Source organism: Cervus canadensis, chromosome 16, assembly GCF_019320065.1.
Source record: "Cervus canadensis isolate Bull #8, Minnesota chromosome 16, ASM1932006v1, whole genome shotgun sequence".
NCBI classification, from domain to species: Eukaryota; Metazoa; Chordata; class Mammalia; order Artiodactyla; family Cervidae; genus Cervus; species Cervus canadensis.
In genome coordinates this window covers 14,130,759-14,147,871 of record NC_057401.1, presented here as the reverse complement: position 1 = coordinate 14,147,871, position 17,113 = coordinate 14,130,759, and the positions used below count along the sequence as shown (strand labels likewise).

The window sequence follows — 17,113 nt, the reverse complement described above, 5'->3', positions numbered from 1 at the left end:
AATGAATTGCTAAAATTCATTGTGCATTTTATTTCTTACCAAAAGAAGTTCAGAGAGTTACTTCTAAGATGGGAGGGAAAGTGAACTCCATCAATCACTTAATGATTTACAAAATATTTTGATTTGGGTAAAGAAGTTTAATTCTGCCTAGGAAATGCTTATATTTAGGAAAATGAAATGAAGCTTTCATGTGATACAAAGTGAGCATGATTTTAGCTATGACACCCATTCTGGGAAAGTTGAGGTTAATTAACTACACAGTTGATACCTCCTATACATTGTTCTGCTCTACCTTAGGGGCTGGAAATGGAGCAATGAAAGCCTCACAGGGACCCCCCTCAAACGTGCTTCTATTGTCTCCAGTGTCCTGTTATTCTGCTTCCTCCATGCAGCTAGGAGAACCACCAAGATGACTACTACTCTGGGGGCAGTGATAGGACGATAGTGTCATAAGGAGTATAGAGGACATAGGGCAGTGGGAGGGGCTGGGAAGAGGGAGATAGCTCTGTCTCTTCTCTAAATTAGAAAATGTTCATTTCCCAGCATATGGGCAAGAAAAGAGCTCTGTTTATGGTAAAAGTATTATTTTTCCACTATATGTTTTATGGCACTATGAATATCTCACCACAGTGTAGAAGAGCCTTTGAAACTATTTTTCAATACAGGTAAACAACTAACTGAATTAATATAACATATTTTTATTTAAATTACTTGCTTTTCAGAAATGCAAGGATAAAAGTGAATTACTTAACAGCCTACATTTCCCCACTCCTTTTCACAGTGCATGGAGTTACAAAGCTTCTACCAGTTATGAAAATGCATGAGAACAAGCGTAGCCATGTGGATAAGCTTCCACACATCTCCTGTAAGCTCTGTTCATTTAGTTGCTCACAGCACAAAAACCATCCCGGGAGCCTTCCCTAGATATAGTATCATAGCAGATAATGTGTCTGGAGCACAGAGGACATGAGAAATTTGCCCCTGCCATCAAGGAAATGATAGTGCAGTGATTTAATATTTGCTCAGAGAAGATTAGTTTGTTTTGATTCCTAGGGAAATTCACACAAATGACTAAAGTTGACTACGGTGGACATCAGAGGCCAAACTCAGGGCCTCCAAGGGGACGCTATGGCAGTGCTTTCTGCCGTCACTCTGCGCTGAAGACCGAGTGGCAGCAAGAAGGAGTGGAGGGGAGGGAAGAGAGGAAAATAGTCAGAGAAGACAGAATGGGAGAAGTGAGATCAGGAGTAGCAAAGAGGTCTCCAGAGTGGAGGGCGATAAAGGGGCCGCCACTCTAAATAAAAGACCCCAGCCCAGTCTCCTGGGGCTAGTGAAGTCCTAGGATTTGGAGGTGGATGGAGCTCTGTGGGACTTTTGAGGCTGCCCCACAATCAGATGTGTTTTTGTTCCTCCTCAACAACTGACCGTTTCTCACGAATATAAGAATAACCAGCCCTCCAAACTGGTATGTGCTTCATGGGTGGTTTCCTTTAACTTTTTCTCAAACATGCCTGTTATAGTATCCATAAACAGGCTAAAAATACATGGAAATCCCAAAGGAGCTGAAGGCCAAAAGCTTTGCACAGGCCTGAGGAACGTGGCTAACTTTTTGATGTCTTAGTTCTCGACAGGGTGAAGCCAGCTTAGTGTGATTTTAAGGTGCTCTAAAGGCTCTCCTTCTCCCCTCCCTCCATCTCCTCCCTGAGAAAATACTTGTTCACTGAGGCCTGAAATTGATTTTTCAGGGGACAGAGTTTTTCATTTCATAAAAAAAAAAAAAAATGATTTTAAATGCACAGTCACTCTTGGGCAAAATAAAACTTTGACTTGAAGTTACTGTCTGGAAGCAGCCTGACCCTTTTCCTGAGAGTAGCACAGACACCATCTGAGGTGCTCCTTCCGAGGATCGCTGGTCAAAGGGGGGAAGCTGGGGATGCAGAACTGAGATCTTCCACTGTCTGGGTATGTGGGGCACTCCCCTGCTGACTTTCTGATGGGGCTCAAAAGAACATCTAGCCTCTCCAACCTCATCTCTAACCAGTCACCACCCCTGCCCTCCAAACCCTGCTGGCCACATTCAAGGAATCTTGAACTGCTTTGAGGAACCTGAATTTGGAAGTTCTTTCCAGTTGCCCCTCTGCCTATAACATATTGCCCACCCTACCCTGTCCCACAACCACCTCTTCACATAGTCTACCCTTGCACTTTCTTTGAGTTGAAACTTAGATGGGACTTCCCTGCAGAGAGCTTTCCCTGGCTCTCCATGGCTGGACCTATGCCCACCCAATGTGTTCCCCAGGCACATGTTAAATTGAGGGGTAGACATCTGATTTGTTGTCTGTTGTCCTCTCTAGAATTGATCACCTCGAGCGTGTTCACCATTACTTTCAGTTAATAATTATTGAATAAGCAAAATGAATTTGCTTTCATGCTGTTGTTGAAAGAGAGGGAAGATATAGTGGAAAGAATAAATCCATATTGGTTCTTTTATTTGTCAGGGTAGGGTACCAACTGCATGAAACAATAACAAATCTCAATGGATTAGAACAAAAACAGTTCACCATTCACCCGTGTCAGAGTCCAACCCCAGAACTGGGGTGGGCTGGGCCCTTTCGTTCTTTCCACTCCCCACATCCATCCAATAGTCAGGGGAGAAAAGAAAGCATAAGGGTTCCTATGGGAGGATTTTTAGAAGCTCATCTGGAAGACGCATACATCATTCTTACTAAGAATTCATTTGCCAAAACTCTGTCACACAGGGGAAAAAAAAAGAGGGAGAAAAGGAGAAAAAAAAAACAGAAGTAGGCAAACACAAAACAGTCTCCCATGGCCCTGAAAAACGAGGAAGGATGATTTCAACAAGCCAGAAATTGAGGAATTTCTCAAAGCTCAAAAGCAATGGAGATTGGATTGGTGGATATAAATGAAGAAAGGAAGCCAGAGCCGATAAGAAACTCAAAGAGAAACAAAAGAAATTCATGCAGGAGAAAAATACTACAAAAATAAAATCGATTCTAGAGATACTTCAACCTAAGAGTCAACAAATGCAAATCACAGGAAGGATTTCTGGAAACGCTATCAGGGAAATGAATGTTCGAAATTGCATTCAGCAAGAGCTGGACTACCCCACACTGAGTAACTGAGATAGGCGTTGCTTGCCCAGGAGGACACCTGCTGTGAGTGTCAGAACTGGGCGGCAAAGCAGAACAGAGGGTGAAATAACTCAAATCCTCCATGAGGGCAGCTGCAGAACAGGAGAGGGAGCAGAAGACTGCAGTGTTTTTTCTCAGACTAAAGCATTCCACCTATCTCTTTGGAGTAGAACTCGTAAACAAGAAACTCAAAGCAAACACGGGACCCAAGAAATAGGATGTGTACCCAGGTCAGCTTATCAGTGGAGACGAGAAGCACCCAGAAGACAAGCTGTAGACATGCACTGTCCAGCCAAACACCTGCTCCTTTTCCAGTCACCAGAAGAAAGATGCTCATCAGAATGATAGGTAAACAGGAAAACGAACACCCTGAAAGGGATGTACCAAATGGCAATATGCAAACAGCTAATGCTTGATGAACAGATTTTAAGTAGAAACAGATGAAGAATTTAAAATATAAATGTAATCAATAGTCTCAGAGAGATTTATTTTAGGTCTGTCACACCTCAGAAACAGTCATTACAGCAATAAGAAATCTGTCAGTTTTGTTGGAAATGGAAGTGTTATCTATCAAATAAAATTTCAGTAGATGGTTTAATTAGTGTTGGGAGACAGTTTTTCAGTCTCTTGCATGTCTGCATATCTTACAAAGTGAGACACTGACTGCCTTTGTTTTACACTATCTTTTCAACAATGTTTATTTAGTAAATATCTTGAAAAAGAGAGACTGTGTCTCCCTCCAGAGCAAGGCATGCTTACAATTCAGTATAATGAAAATATTTCCCTCCGAAGCAAAGCGCGGACATGCTTATAGAAGACTTTGGATCCTTAAGCTCAGGGCTCTCATCTCCTGTGTGTGTGGAGTATGATCTGGCCCTTCCGGTGTCTCAAGAAATTAACACAAATGCTGCTACTCTAGTCCTGCTTTGTGTACGAAGTTGTCTTTGTCTCTAACCTAGGAGTCTTGTGTCTCTTTCCAGTACCCATGAGATTGTGGCAGATTAACACACATAGAGGGAATTCAGACACTTCACAGTTCTTAACAATTATTATAATGGAAATACTGAGAGCTAAAATAGGGACTTGTGGTTAAGACTATGGGCTTCCAATGCAGAGAGTGCTGGTTCGGTCCCTCGTCAGGGAACTAAATCCCACAGGCTTTGCAGTGCAGCCAGAACAAACAGAAACCCATAAAACAGGGAGCTGAAAGGTCAAGTCAAGCTACTCTCCCAGAACACAGTCCCCACAGTGAATATAGAATATAGGGGATAAATAGGATCCAGAGACTCTAACGTGAAATAGGAATTCTGATAGACCTGAGAAAATATAATCAACAAAAATAGAAAAGCTTTTCCCAAACCCAACGGAAGAAATATTTACATTGAAAAGGCTGTAACATCTCAATAAATCACTCCACATATTACTTAATAATTACAAAGGGAAAAGGATTCCTCCACCTATAAATGCTGGAAGAAATCACCTTAACCACGCGATCAGTACTTAACTAACCTCATTAATAATGGAGCAAATACTTATGTGCTTTCTAATGCAATGCACTAAAAAGGACACAGTATTACTTCTATAATATTCTCACTAAAAATGTTTACTCTGAATCTAGACTTGTGGAAACAATCAAGACAATTCTATATTTAAAGACATTCTTTAAAACAACTGGCCTGGACACTGTTCAAAAATATCAACGTCATGAGGGATGAAAAAAGACCAGGAATCTATTCTAGATTAAAAGAGAATAAAGAAACATCACAGATAAATGTGGTGCATAGGCCTTAATTGAATCCCTCAATGTAAAAAGAAAGCTAAAAGTGACATTACTGGAAAAACTGGATATTGTGGAATATTTGGAAAACTGGAAAATTTGGATATAGATATATTAAATAATAAAGTGAAAATGTTTGTTGCTCATTGTGTCCAACTCTTTACAACCCCATGGGCTGTAGGCTGCCAGGCTCCTCTGTCCATGGAATTTTCCAGGCAAGAATAGTAGAGTGGGTTGCCATTTCCTTCTCCAGGGGATCTTCCTGACCCAGGGATCCAACTGGGATCTCCTGCATTGCTAGCAGATTCGTTACCATCTGAGCCACCAGGGAAGCCCATCTATTAAATAATAGTATTGCATCAAATTGAATTGAATCATGGATTTAGTTAAAGTTAAATAAAGTTTTTCATGTGATAATGGTTTTAAGACCATATAGGAAAATATTCTTGAGGAGATATATGTTGAAGTATTTGGGATGAAATATCATTAATGTCTGTAACTTTTACATGGCCTGTCAAAAATTATAAACATTGTATATATATATAAATTATATACATAATCTTATATGTGAAATATATATATGTGCATATATATGTATACACAGAGAGAGAGGGAGAGAGACAAAAGAAAAATATGGCTAAACCAACAACACTGTAAAGCAATTTTCCTCCAATTAAAAAATAAGTTAAAAAAAGAAAACTAGGTCTAAATATTAACAATTGGTGAAACTAGAATATTTGGATGTTCATTGAATTATTCTTGAAATTTGCTATAGATTTGAAGTTTTTCAATATAAAATAATTGGAGAAAATAGACTGCAAATGCAAGTCAAATGTCAAAAAAGGAGTAATGTATAAAGTACTCATATCTAGACATATTTAGGAACCATTTCATAACTCAATGTTTAAAGATAAAAAAATTTTCAGAGGGCCATAAACAGTCTACATACATAACATCCTTGGATGTATATATATAGAAGAAAGACAATAATATCAGCCAAGTTCTGAAAGAAACCTAGAACATAGATTTTTATATCCAGCCAATTAGAATTTAAGTGCGAGTACAGAGAGAGAAGCAAAAAGTATTTTCAGTAATATGAAGACTAAGAAATTTTGTATTCAGAGATCTCCTCTGAAATAGTCAAAGATATATTCCAGAAAAATTAAATTGAATCCAGGAAAGAGGAAGATATGAAGTCCAAGAAGCAGTGGTATATAAAGAAATTGTCAGCCAGCAATATGCAGCATTAGAAACAGTTACAATAGAAAGCTATACTATTAAAAATGTAATTAGTAGATGATTTTCTAGGACAAATAAATTACCAGACTCAAGAAAAGCAAAATCTTTTAATAAACCATGAAACCCAGACAGTACTGAAGAAGTAATCAATGAGTCATCTTTTGCTAAAGTTCCAAATTTCAGATGCTAATAATTTATAGTTTCACTTGCAGTGGAAATTATCATTATCTGTCATGGAGAGAGGATTCTTTCAAATTAGCAAGACAGCCCAAGTGATATGAACAGAAAATGTAAAGAAGAAATGAATACAGGTAGCCAATTAACTTACAAAAAATATTAAGTTTAATCTCAGTTCAGTTCAGTTGCTCAGTTGTGTCCAACTCTTTGAAACCCCATGGACTGCAGCACACCAGGCCTCCCTGTCCATCACCAACTCCCAGAGTTTACTCAAAATCATGTCCATTGAGTCAGTGATGCCATCTAACCATCTCATCCTCTGTCATCCCCTTCTCCTCCTGCCTTCAATCTTTCCCAGCATCAGGGTCTTTTCAAATGAGTCAGCTCTTCGCATCAGGTGGCCAAAGTATTGGAGTTTCAGCTTCAGCATCAGTCCTTTCAATGAACACCCAGGACTGATCTCCTTTAGGATGGACTGGTTGGATCTCCTTGCAGTCCAAGGGACTCTCAAGAGTCTTCTTCAACACCACAGTTCAAAAGCATCAATTCTTCGGTGCTCAGCTTTCTTTATGGTCCAACTGTCACATCCATACATGACTACTGGAAAAACCATAGCCTTGACTAGACAGACCTTTGTTGGCAAAGTAATGTCTCTGCTTTTAAATATGCTGTCTAGGTTGGTCATAACTTTCCTTCCAAAGAGTAAGCGTCTTTTAATTTCATGGCTGTGGTAACCATCTGCAGTGATTTTGGAACCCAAGAAAAGTAAGTCTGTCACTGTTTCCCCATCGATTTGCCATGAAGTGATGGGAACAGATGCCTTGATCTTAGTTTTCTGAATGTTGAGCTTTAAGCCAACTTTTTCACTTTCCTCTTTCATTTTCATCAACAGGCTCTTTAGTTCTTCTTCATTTTCTGCCATAAGGGTGGTGTCATCTGCATATCTGAGGTTATTTATATTTCTCCTGGCAATCTTGATTCCAGCTTGTGCTTCATCCAGCCCAGCGTTTCTCATGATGTACTCTGCATTTAAGTTAAATAAGCAGGGTGACAACATACAGCCTTGACGTACTCCTTTTCCTATTTGGAACCAGTCTGTTGTTCCATGTCTAGTTCTAACTATTACTTCTTGACCTGCATACAGGTTTCTCAAGAGGCAGGTCAGGTGATCTGGAATTCCCATCTCTTTAAGAATTTTCCAGAGTTTGTTGTGGTCCACACAGTCAAAGGCTTTGGCATAGTCAATAAAGCAAAAGTTGATATTTTTCTGGAACTCTGTGCTTTTTCAATGATCCAAATTTAATCTCAGTAGTAATAAAAGAGAGGGGAAAAGAACTTCAGTGAAAGATTCTATTTTCCCCCATCAAATAAGCAAAAATTAAATATTGATAATTAAAAGTTCTGGCAAAAGTACATGGAAATGGATTCTCTCATTCAGAGTTGGTGGAAGTGAAATGTAAATTAGCATAGCCTGTGACTTCCCTGGTAGTCCATGGTAAAGACTCTGCCTTCCAATTTAGGGGACGCAGGTTCAAACCCTGGTTGGGGAACTAAGATCCCTCGTGCTGTGGGGCAACAAAACCCATCCTCCACAACAAGAAAACCTGCACACCACAGCAAAGACCCAACACCCGCCCCCCAAAAAATTAGCATAGCCTTTTTGGAGGCCAGTTTGGCAATATGCATTAAAGTACAAAATGTGAATACATGTACTTTGTCCCAGTTTTCTGTATTAAAGGATCTGTCCTATACAAATACTGGCATATGGTAAAGAAAGGGAAGAATTACGATGTCAATTCCTTGCTGGGGAATATGCATCCATTAAAAAGCATGAAATAAATCAGAATGCACTAATATGAAAGCATCTCTAACCATGATAACGTGGCAAAGAAAGTTGTATAATATATATAATTATTTTTTAATGCCATACATCTATTGAAATTGTCCAATGTGTAAGACTTCATCCTTGGTACTGGACTTACAGAACTGAAGAAAACAGATAAATTCCTGACCTTACAGACTTTAAATATCCAGTCTGGAGATGAGTGATTAGAGTAGGGTTGGGGCAAGCAAATAATAAACTAGTTAGCAAATACATAATTTCCAACAGTGGTAAGTTCTATGAAGGCAATACATAGGGACTGTAGTGGGAAAGAGGCCCAGTGTCAAGTCAGTGCTCTCAGTAAATGAGAGCAGTTTTGATCTGAATACATGTTCTGAAATTGAAAACCACTCCAGTCTCCTGTCTTATTATGTGCCAGCCAGAGAAGATATAGTATGATCGAAATTCTGCAGAGCTTTTGTGAGCTGACAGAAAGCACCAAACTGCAGGTCCAGCATCCAGGTTTTCCATTCTTGTTCATCTGCATTAGCAGAGTTAGATCTAGGCTCCGAAAATGAGGGAAAAGGGGGTATACTTGGCATTGCAAGCTCATAGGCATGTTTCAGGAATACATGAGTAGGTATGTTCCTTTGAGAAAGTTATAGAATGTATTGCCTTATGTAAGTAGAATTAGCACAGGCAGTAAGAGTAAACAAAGTGACTGTGGACTGGAGTCCATATAAGCCTTCGTGTGTAAGAGGTGAATATATGAAGGAGGTAGAGGGGGGACTTTAAGTCAGAACATCACACCACCTTGAGTTCTCCCCTGTTCCCATGAATGAAAGCTTTGGGCTCTCTAGTCCTGACCACAGGACAAGGGCTACAGTGGTCCCACGCCAAGCAGAGCCCATAAAGCAGAGAATTTGTGTGACTCTTCTGGGTCTCCAATTTACTGCTCAAACATACTCTATTCTCCACAGCATTTCAGCACCAAAGGAGCAGAACAGGAGCCAGGCGTGCTTTCAGATGGGCCTCTCCTTTAGAGCTTTGGGCTGTTTGTGGGGGGGACACACCCTGTTTTGTCTCTCGCTCAAGTCTTAGCCACCACTGCTCAGACTCATATCCCAAGGCTGAATGCTCAGAGGTGGGTGCCACATGGACTGCACTTGAGCATTCTACCAGGAGATGAGTGCAAATGCTAAGAAGTCAATGCCTTACAACTGGGAAATGGTAATAGGCTAAATTATGTACTTAATTAATCTCATCAAGAGAAATACCATAAAACTGGAAAAGCAATTCCATCACCCAGGATCAGTGTGTATAAAGTATACATAAAGGATCAAAAATTTCACCAGTAAACTTGTGTTTGTGCTTTGGCTGAATATGCAGAGGTCCATTTCTACTGTAGGCTGATGAATGGTACACAGTTAATTACCAGTTAATTGCTTGTTTCTTTCTCCTTGTGTTGCTACCTCATGGGTTAGAAATAACAGGGATAAAATTTTTGCTAGACCCCTTCAAATCAGGAACCCAAGGGAAAAGATTCCCATTAGATTTTACCATAACAGTCTGCTTTTTCTTAAGTGTTTTTATTTTTTGGCGTTTTTTTTAACATGCAAAAACAATTATATGATGATTAAGGAAACTGAGCTAAGAGGTAACGAGGTGGTGCTGCTATCTCATGAACATTCAATGATACAGGCTGTAATGATTTCTTGGCAACTAGTCTAGAGCTGTAGTTACATATTACAAATAAAACTCGTTGAAAGAGTGAAACAGTATAGCTATCCACTTTTTACCAGATTAGATCATATTATACAACAGCTTTGTAATTATTTGTAAATTTTTCAAATTGTCTATCTCCAGCACTTTAAGCTCCACGAGGCAAAGACTATGTCTTTCTCTCACTTCTATATCTCTAGCATCAAGCCCAGTACCTGATACTTAGCGGACACTCAGGAAACATTTGCAAGTGAATGAATGAATAAGTGAACAATTGAAAAGGCCAGGATTTGAATCCTGTTCTTGAACCTCACAGGCCCTTCCCATGATAACAAGATATCTCCTTGCGGATACCTAGATGTTCAAGGCAGAATAAAAGACATTAACAGAGGACACCTGGGCCACAGACTATACCTCCCATGTAATTTCATAGGAATTTATGGCTTAGCTAATTTGGAGATTTGTTTCCAGAAAGCATTTGATTTACTCCCTTGAGATCAGTCACAGTAAGTACAAGTCTTAGTGCACCGGCAATGCACTGCTGCGGACAGCTACCCAGTGCGTGGTGCGTCAGTTGATGACACTGATGGGCTCAACGGAGTATGGCTGGATCCTGAGACGGGGCTCTTTCCTCACAGAAGGATACACTGCAGGAGGCTGGAGAGCCAACAAAACGGAAGGCAGGTCCTTAATCTCTGCGGCTTCCCTCAGGCCCACAGAGCTGGTGTCAGAATCAGAGCGAACACCGGGAGCTCCTGCTCCTCCTGCTGGGTGTCACCTGCCTCTGGCCCTGCATCTGAGGACCAAAGGGCAGCACGACTTCGCAGGCTAACTCCCCTTCTCCCGAGCTAATCTGATTTCACTCCCCGATGCTCCATCAAAAGCAGGGCCCTTACTTCAGGTTGCATTGACCTCAAGATACCTGTCCCAGAATGTTGTGAAAACATGCTACTCATACACACACACACAAATCACTTTAGTATTCAGAGAGTTCTTAGGGGCTTCCCTGGTGATCCAGCCATTAAAAATCCTCCTGCCAATGCAAGGGACACAGGTTTAATCCCTGCTCCAGGAAGATTCCACATGCCACAGAGCAGCTAAGCCTGCGCGCCACAACTTCTGAAGCCGGCGAGCCTAGAGCCCATGCTCAACAAACCGAAGCCACCACAATGAGAAGCCTGCGCACTGCAACGAAGAGTAGCCCCTGCCCGCCACAACTAGAGAACACCCATGTGTAGCATCAGAGACCCAGCACAGCCAAAATAAATAAATAATAATAATAAAATAAATATTAATAAAAAAGTTTTTAGGGTTAATGGAGCATTCAGCTCAAAGCATAGCCAAAGTCTGCAATGATACCTTGGGTATAGAATTTGCATTTATGATTTCTTATCTCTTTCTCTTTACCAACACCCACTCCCTTAGGAAAGGAGCCTGGAGGGGGAACCAAGAGTCTGGATTGCAAAATTGAGGAGTGTGCTGAAACACCTGCTCTCGAGGACTCCTCATCATCCCCTGTAGACATTCAGCAACATTCCTGGCAGGTTTCCACAGACATTGAGAACACTGAAAGGTAAGTGGGAAGTTACCCTAAATAGATTGCCAGTCCTCCTCCAATTAATACCTAGGCGCTACAGAGAGTTGAGATTATTTTTCTTTCAGATTCAGAAAACAGAGCTCTCAGTAAACCGAGATGAGAGACAGTAAGGGGTCCAAATCCATCTACAGAGTGGCAGCAGAACTGCCAGGAGACGTGGGCTCCCAGCCTCTGCTCATCCCACTCCATCAGCCTTGCGTCTCCATGGAGATGAAAACCGAGTGCTTCCTTGGGAAGCAAGAAAGTCGAATCTATATACCCATCACTGCTCACTCAACGGACTGGGTCCCAAAATTTCCATGTTTAAGGGAGAATAATTCAAAATCATGCAAAGATACCTCCAGGAGATCTTCAGATTTCAGGTGTATGGGATGGCCTACTTAGTGGCCAGTAGGGAGCTGAGGCATCTATCTAGTTCACAGACAGCTTTCTGAAGAGCTGTCTTCTCTACCTCTCCTGGGATTTAGCTGATGGCCCCTTAGTGGTCAAAGCGTGTTAATGCATTTGTCTTTACAAGCAGTAGCTCAAGGCCAGAGACAGAGTTTCTTTCTTGGGAAGAAGAGATTCTACAGTGATTCTATTTCACTTGGGAAAAGGAAGCAATAATAATATAATCATAATCACATCTTGATGCTAAAAATTCCATTCTTTGAGGCAGAGGCATAAGCCCCTTGTTTATTGGCCTTCACACTGCTTTCTTGTCCTTTGCTACTGATGTCCCCAGAGCCAACATGGAGCAGCTGAATGAACGCTGGGCAATTCCACCGAGAGCTCTGTGTGTGTGGGGTTGAGTCATTGACAAGATAATGAACATTTTATTTTTTTATTTTTAGAAATGTAATACACAGTGGCATTTATAGCCATTGTGGTTTTACTTTCAGATTGTAATATAATTCTAAAGCTAATTACCAAATTTCTGTGTTTATAGAAAATTGAAGCATGTGGTAGTTATGTGCTATTAATAAAACTTGGACTTTGTATAAGCTTTGAAATCCAACAATTCAGACAATAAAGCTGGTTGGCATGATTTGATAGAACTATAGACAAATGATGAGGGAGTGATTTCTCTTAATTTATAAACTAGAAAATGCTCAGCTCTATTCCCAGGAAGAGAAACCTGCCAGAGTGCCATGGTCAGGGTATAGTCCATCAGCAAAGCCATTTTCCTTTTCAGAAACCTTGAGCAGAAGCACTAATCAAGCCTTGTAAGCTTGTCAGAGAGCAAGCTATGGCGGATGATAATAATAGGAGAGTCTACCCCTCGGCATTGGCAGTATTTCATTGCAGCCTCAAAGTCCAGATTTTAGTCAAAGGAGATGGGAGCGAGTGGGGAGTAGGCACAGTGGACCTGTTATGGGAGAGGGCTTCCTTGCTTCTCCCTATCACTTTGCCCTAAGAGATCTGTGGATTTCAAACTGGGCTGCACTTTAAAATTACTAGGAGGGCTTTTTAAAAATATTCCAAGTCAATTTAATGTGTTGACCCTTGGAAATGCTTAACACCTGTGTTACTCTGAATTTCAATCTGAGTAATGAGAGACGACGGGGAGTGGACGCACGCAGCCAGGACAGCACTGGGACCAGAAGAGAACACCATCACCCAGCCTCAGCCTCGCCCAGGGTACCTCTGGTGTCCTAGCGGCGTGTCCTTCACCTGCCCTTGGAAACTGAAGTATTGTCCTCGTTACCAGAGGCTCGTCTCTCACCTCAGCCAGCTCCAACTGAAGGCAGAGATGGAGGGCTCCTACCAGCAGAATGCCCTGTGAAAATGTTTGTCAGAGTAGTTCTCATTCCTTCAGAGCCAACCCAACTCAGCTTTTTGTTTTTTCTCATAAAAGCAAAATAAATGCAATTATTTGCCTATTGGAGGCTCAAACTGGTACACTTAGGCACAGACTTTGTCCTTCAGTTATGTCATAGAACAGACGGTTGGAGATTGCATTTCACAAATTTACAGCTGATTATTTTTTCTTTTTATCAATTTTACAGAGACATGCGAGAAATGAAAAACCTTTTAAGCAAACTCAGGGAAACTATGCCTTTACCATTGAAAAATCAAGGTGAGTCTTGTCATTTCTTTTTGAGGCAGAGGGTGTTTTTCCCACGATAACCTTGGGTCTTGTTTCTTGAGAAATGAAAGCAAGTGTTTTTTACACAAGCAATAGAAGGCACTGAATGTACATTTGTCTTTCCTTGAGAAGATAAGAGGATGAGAATAGTTTATCAGGTGAAAGCAGTTTTGTTCTGAGGGGAGCTGAGAAACACTCTGATAACAGACACCTTCTCTGGCCCCATCAGTCGAGAGCATGTATTCATTGTTACCCTGTGGAGAGCACCTACACCATGTGTGGCAAACACAAAAGGGCTGAAGACTCAGCCCTTGTCCTTAAAAAGTTTACAGCCGGCTTCCCCACTGGCTCAGTGGTAAAGAATTCGCCTGCCAATGCAGGAGACACGGGTTCTATCCCTGGTCAGGGAGGATCCCACTTGCTGCAGAGCAACTAAGCCTGTGCGTCACAACTACAGAGCCTGTATTCTAGAACCCGAGAGTGGCAACTGCTGAGCCCATGTGCCCTAGAGCCTTTGCTCGACAACAGAAGAAGCCATGACAATGAGAAAAGCCTGTGTACCACAAGGAAAAGTAGCCCCCGCTTGCCACCACCAGAGAAAAGCCCGCGCAGCAACAGACCCAGTCAAAATTTTAAAAATTTTCTTTAAAGTTTATCGTGGAAGAGACTTAAGAACACTTCCAAAGGAAATGCTCTGTCATCCATGTGTTATCTAAACAAACTAACAATAGTAATTAGCATATCTTTCCACTGTGATTTTTTTATCCATTTCCAATGTGGGGGTGTTTTCCGCATCACCAAGCAATTATCAGACACTAGTTGGGTGTCCTGCAGCTCAACTGATTTCTGACACTTACTGGAGATGGCATCAGATACCACAGGTGAAGGGTTCAGTAGTCCTAAAAAGCTGTCTTCCCCCCAACTTTAGACCCCAGTCCCAAGCCCAAGTTGTCACCTGAGCTTCTGTACATCTAGCTATAGATCAGAGGGTCCAATGAGCCCCACTGTAGGTTCAATTAGTTCACTAGAGCAGCTCATAGAACTCAGAGGGGTATTTTACCTACCAGTTCACGGACTTATTACAGGAGATTAACTCAGGAGCAGCCAGATGGCAGAAGTGTGGGCGAGGTGTGGGGAAAGGGTGCAGAAATTCCATGCCCCCTTCAGGAGCGCCATCTTCCCCAGTCTCAGAAGCTCTCCAAACCCTTTCTGTTTTGGTTTTTCTGACAACTTCCTAAACACAGGCCTAATTGATTAAATCATTGGCCATTGGCAATTGATTCAACCTCCAACCCCTCTCCCCTCCCTGAAAGTTAGAAGTGGGATTGAAAGTTCTAACCCTCCAATCACAGAGTTGGTTCTCCTAGCAGCCAGGTGTTTTCCTGGCTCAGGAAAACACCATCCTCAGGTGTTTTCCCAAAATCACATTATTAACCTAACAAAAGACGTCTTTATCGCTCTCTAAGGGCATTCCAAGAGTTTTAGTAGCTCTGTGCCAGGAATAGGTCGAAGATCAAATATATATAAATTACAGTGTCACAGCCACTAGTCTAAATACCTTAGATGTATTAACTGTATTAACTTCTTTAATTCTAATAACACGTTTGAGGGAAATGCTATACAGGAAACTGAGACACAGGCTAGCTAACTTGGCCAAGGCCAAATAGATTATAAGTAGGAAGTCTGGGATGTGATCCCAGGCAGTGTGTCTCCAGAACTATCCCATGGGAGTATACACTCTAACACCGAGAGGGAAAGAGGATATTCACTAGGATGTAAGTTCTGTGAGGGAGGGGTCCCTGTATGCTTCCATTAACTGTCTTGTCTTCAGTACCTAGAGAAATGCTTGGAACACAGTAGAGTAACAGCCGGCATAAACAGTAAATGTTTGTTCAACCTGCACCCAACTCTGCAGCCCCAGAGTCTGAAGATACGTCCAAAGGGCTAGTAATAATCACTTTCACTAAGCACATATGGCCAAGAGCAATCTTAAGTGAAGCATCCGCTTCAGAGAGTGGGACACGCAGGGTGGGGACAGGGTTTGTAGAAGAAGGAAAGACCCCCCTGCTGTTTTTGCTGAGCACAGCCTCAGCAGGAGGGAGGGCAGGTTGCCTCTGAGCGAGGAGGGAGAGGACTTGGCGGCAGAGCCGGAGCGCAGCTTGGCTCAGGGAGCCGCGTGGCAGAAGGTGGAGAGGTGGAGGTGAGAACACAGACAGCAGACTGCGGTGTGACCCGAGCTGCGAGGGAGGGAGGCGGCGTTGGAAAATAAGAGGCAGGAGATGCGGTGCCGCAGGTAGCTGCAAGTACCCCCTGAAGGGCCTGTTGACCAAGGCTTACTGCCTTGGGCTGTGGGTTATGTTTGAGAGGCCTTGTAGGGTTTTAAAAAAGCAGCGTTTTACTCCAACACATGGTGATAACGAGAGCCCTGTGGACACAACATGCAAGTTTGCTGCTAGATGTAAGCATGGTTACAGCTAGCCTTCGGTTACCATGCTGGCTCTGCCATTTTCCTGGAAGAAGTTGTTTCACTTCTGAACATGTACGTTTGCTCATCCCTGAAAAAGAGATCAGGTGACCTACTTCAGAGAGTTGTTGTGAAGATTCAGTGAGAAAACGCATATCACATGCCTGCTACTAACCTTACAGAGAGGAAGCGCTCAACAAGTGCAGTATATTGTTATTATTATTATTTACCAGTTGGCTCACCAACCTAGCTCAGGAAAACTCCAAATCATCATCAAATAGAATAATCCCTGCTTCCGTTCACTCTGAAGCCACTGTGTGTAAGTAACATCCATGAAAAGTTGACCTTGAACCTGCTGTCCAGAATATTGATCCCTGAGATTGGATTTGGGGCTCACCTCTGAAGCTATCCTCAGCTTCTTAATATGTAGAGCAAGAACCCCCACCAACAGCACGTGTGCCTCCTCTTGTACTTGCTTAGAAGGGTGACAACCCAAGGCCCCCCCATGCTGAATTTCATGGATTCCATGTAGCCTATATTGAATTTAAATATCTGAAACATACCCCCTACAATTAGTAAAAGTTCATCCAAAAGTTTTTGAATCAGGCATTATTGGAAGAACAGATATTTTATTTTCTTTACTTAGGGCATCTTTATAATCATAAAAGGATAATATAATAGAAATCTTTTGTATAACTTTATTACTTTTATAAGCAGAAAAAATAACTAGAATTTTAAATACATTTTGAAAATGTAATAATAGTAGTGAATGATTGATACTATCAGCGAAAAGGAAAAAAAATCCGAACAAGGGACACCCAGGACTTGAATCCTAAATCCATTTGGGACATGAAAAGGAAAAAGCTAGGAGACAGAAGGTCTTCTTCAGGAGGGAGTAATGCTGTATGATTTTAAAATATTTTTTTTTCCAACTTTAAACTTTTAATTTCCTATTGGGGTATAGCCAGTCAACAGTGTTGTGGTAGTTTCAGGTGAGCAGTGAAAGGACTCAGTCATACATGTACTAAAATAATTTTTAAAATTCAGGTGAAGTCTTGTGGGAAATTAAGGTTTCTTCGTTTGGGGGAGAAAAGG

At 41.6% G+C, this 17,113-nt stretch overlaps 1 protein-coding gene across 2 annotated transcripts in view; it reads left to right on the top strand.

Moving 5' to 3' along the window:
- Positions 1-17,113, top strand: part of LOC122454497 (regulator of G protein signaling 7 binding protein) — a 106,142-nt gene that overhangs the window by 74,820 nt on the left and 14,209 nt on the right. For both annotated transcript variants that reach the window (XM_043489029.1, XM_043489030.1), the window contains exons 4-5: positions 11,315-11,462; positions 13,475-13,545. In XM_043489029.1, the coding sequence (XP_043344964.1) occupies positions 11,315-11,462; positions 13,475-13,545 (219 nt within the window). The remainder of the gene's footprint in view (positions 1-11,314; positions 11,463-13,474; positions 13,546-17,113) is intronic.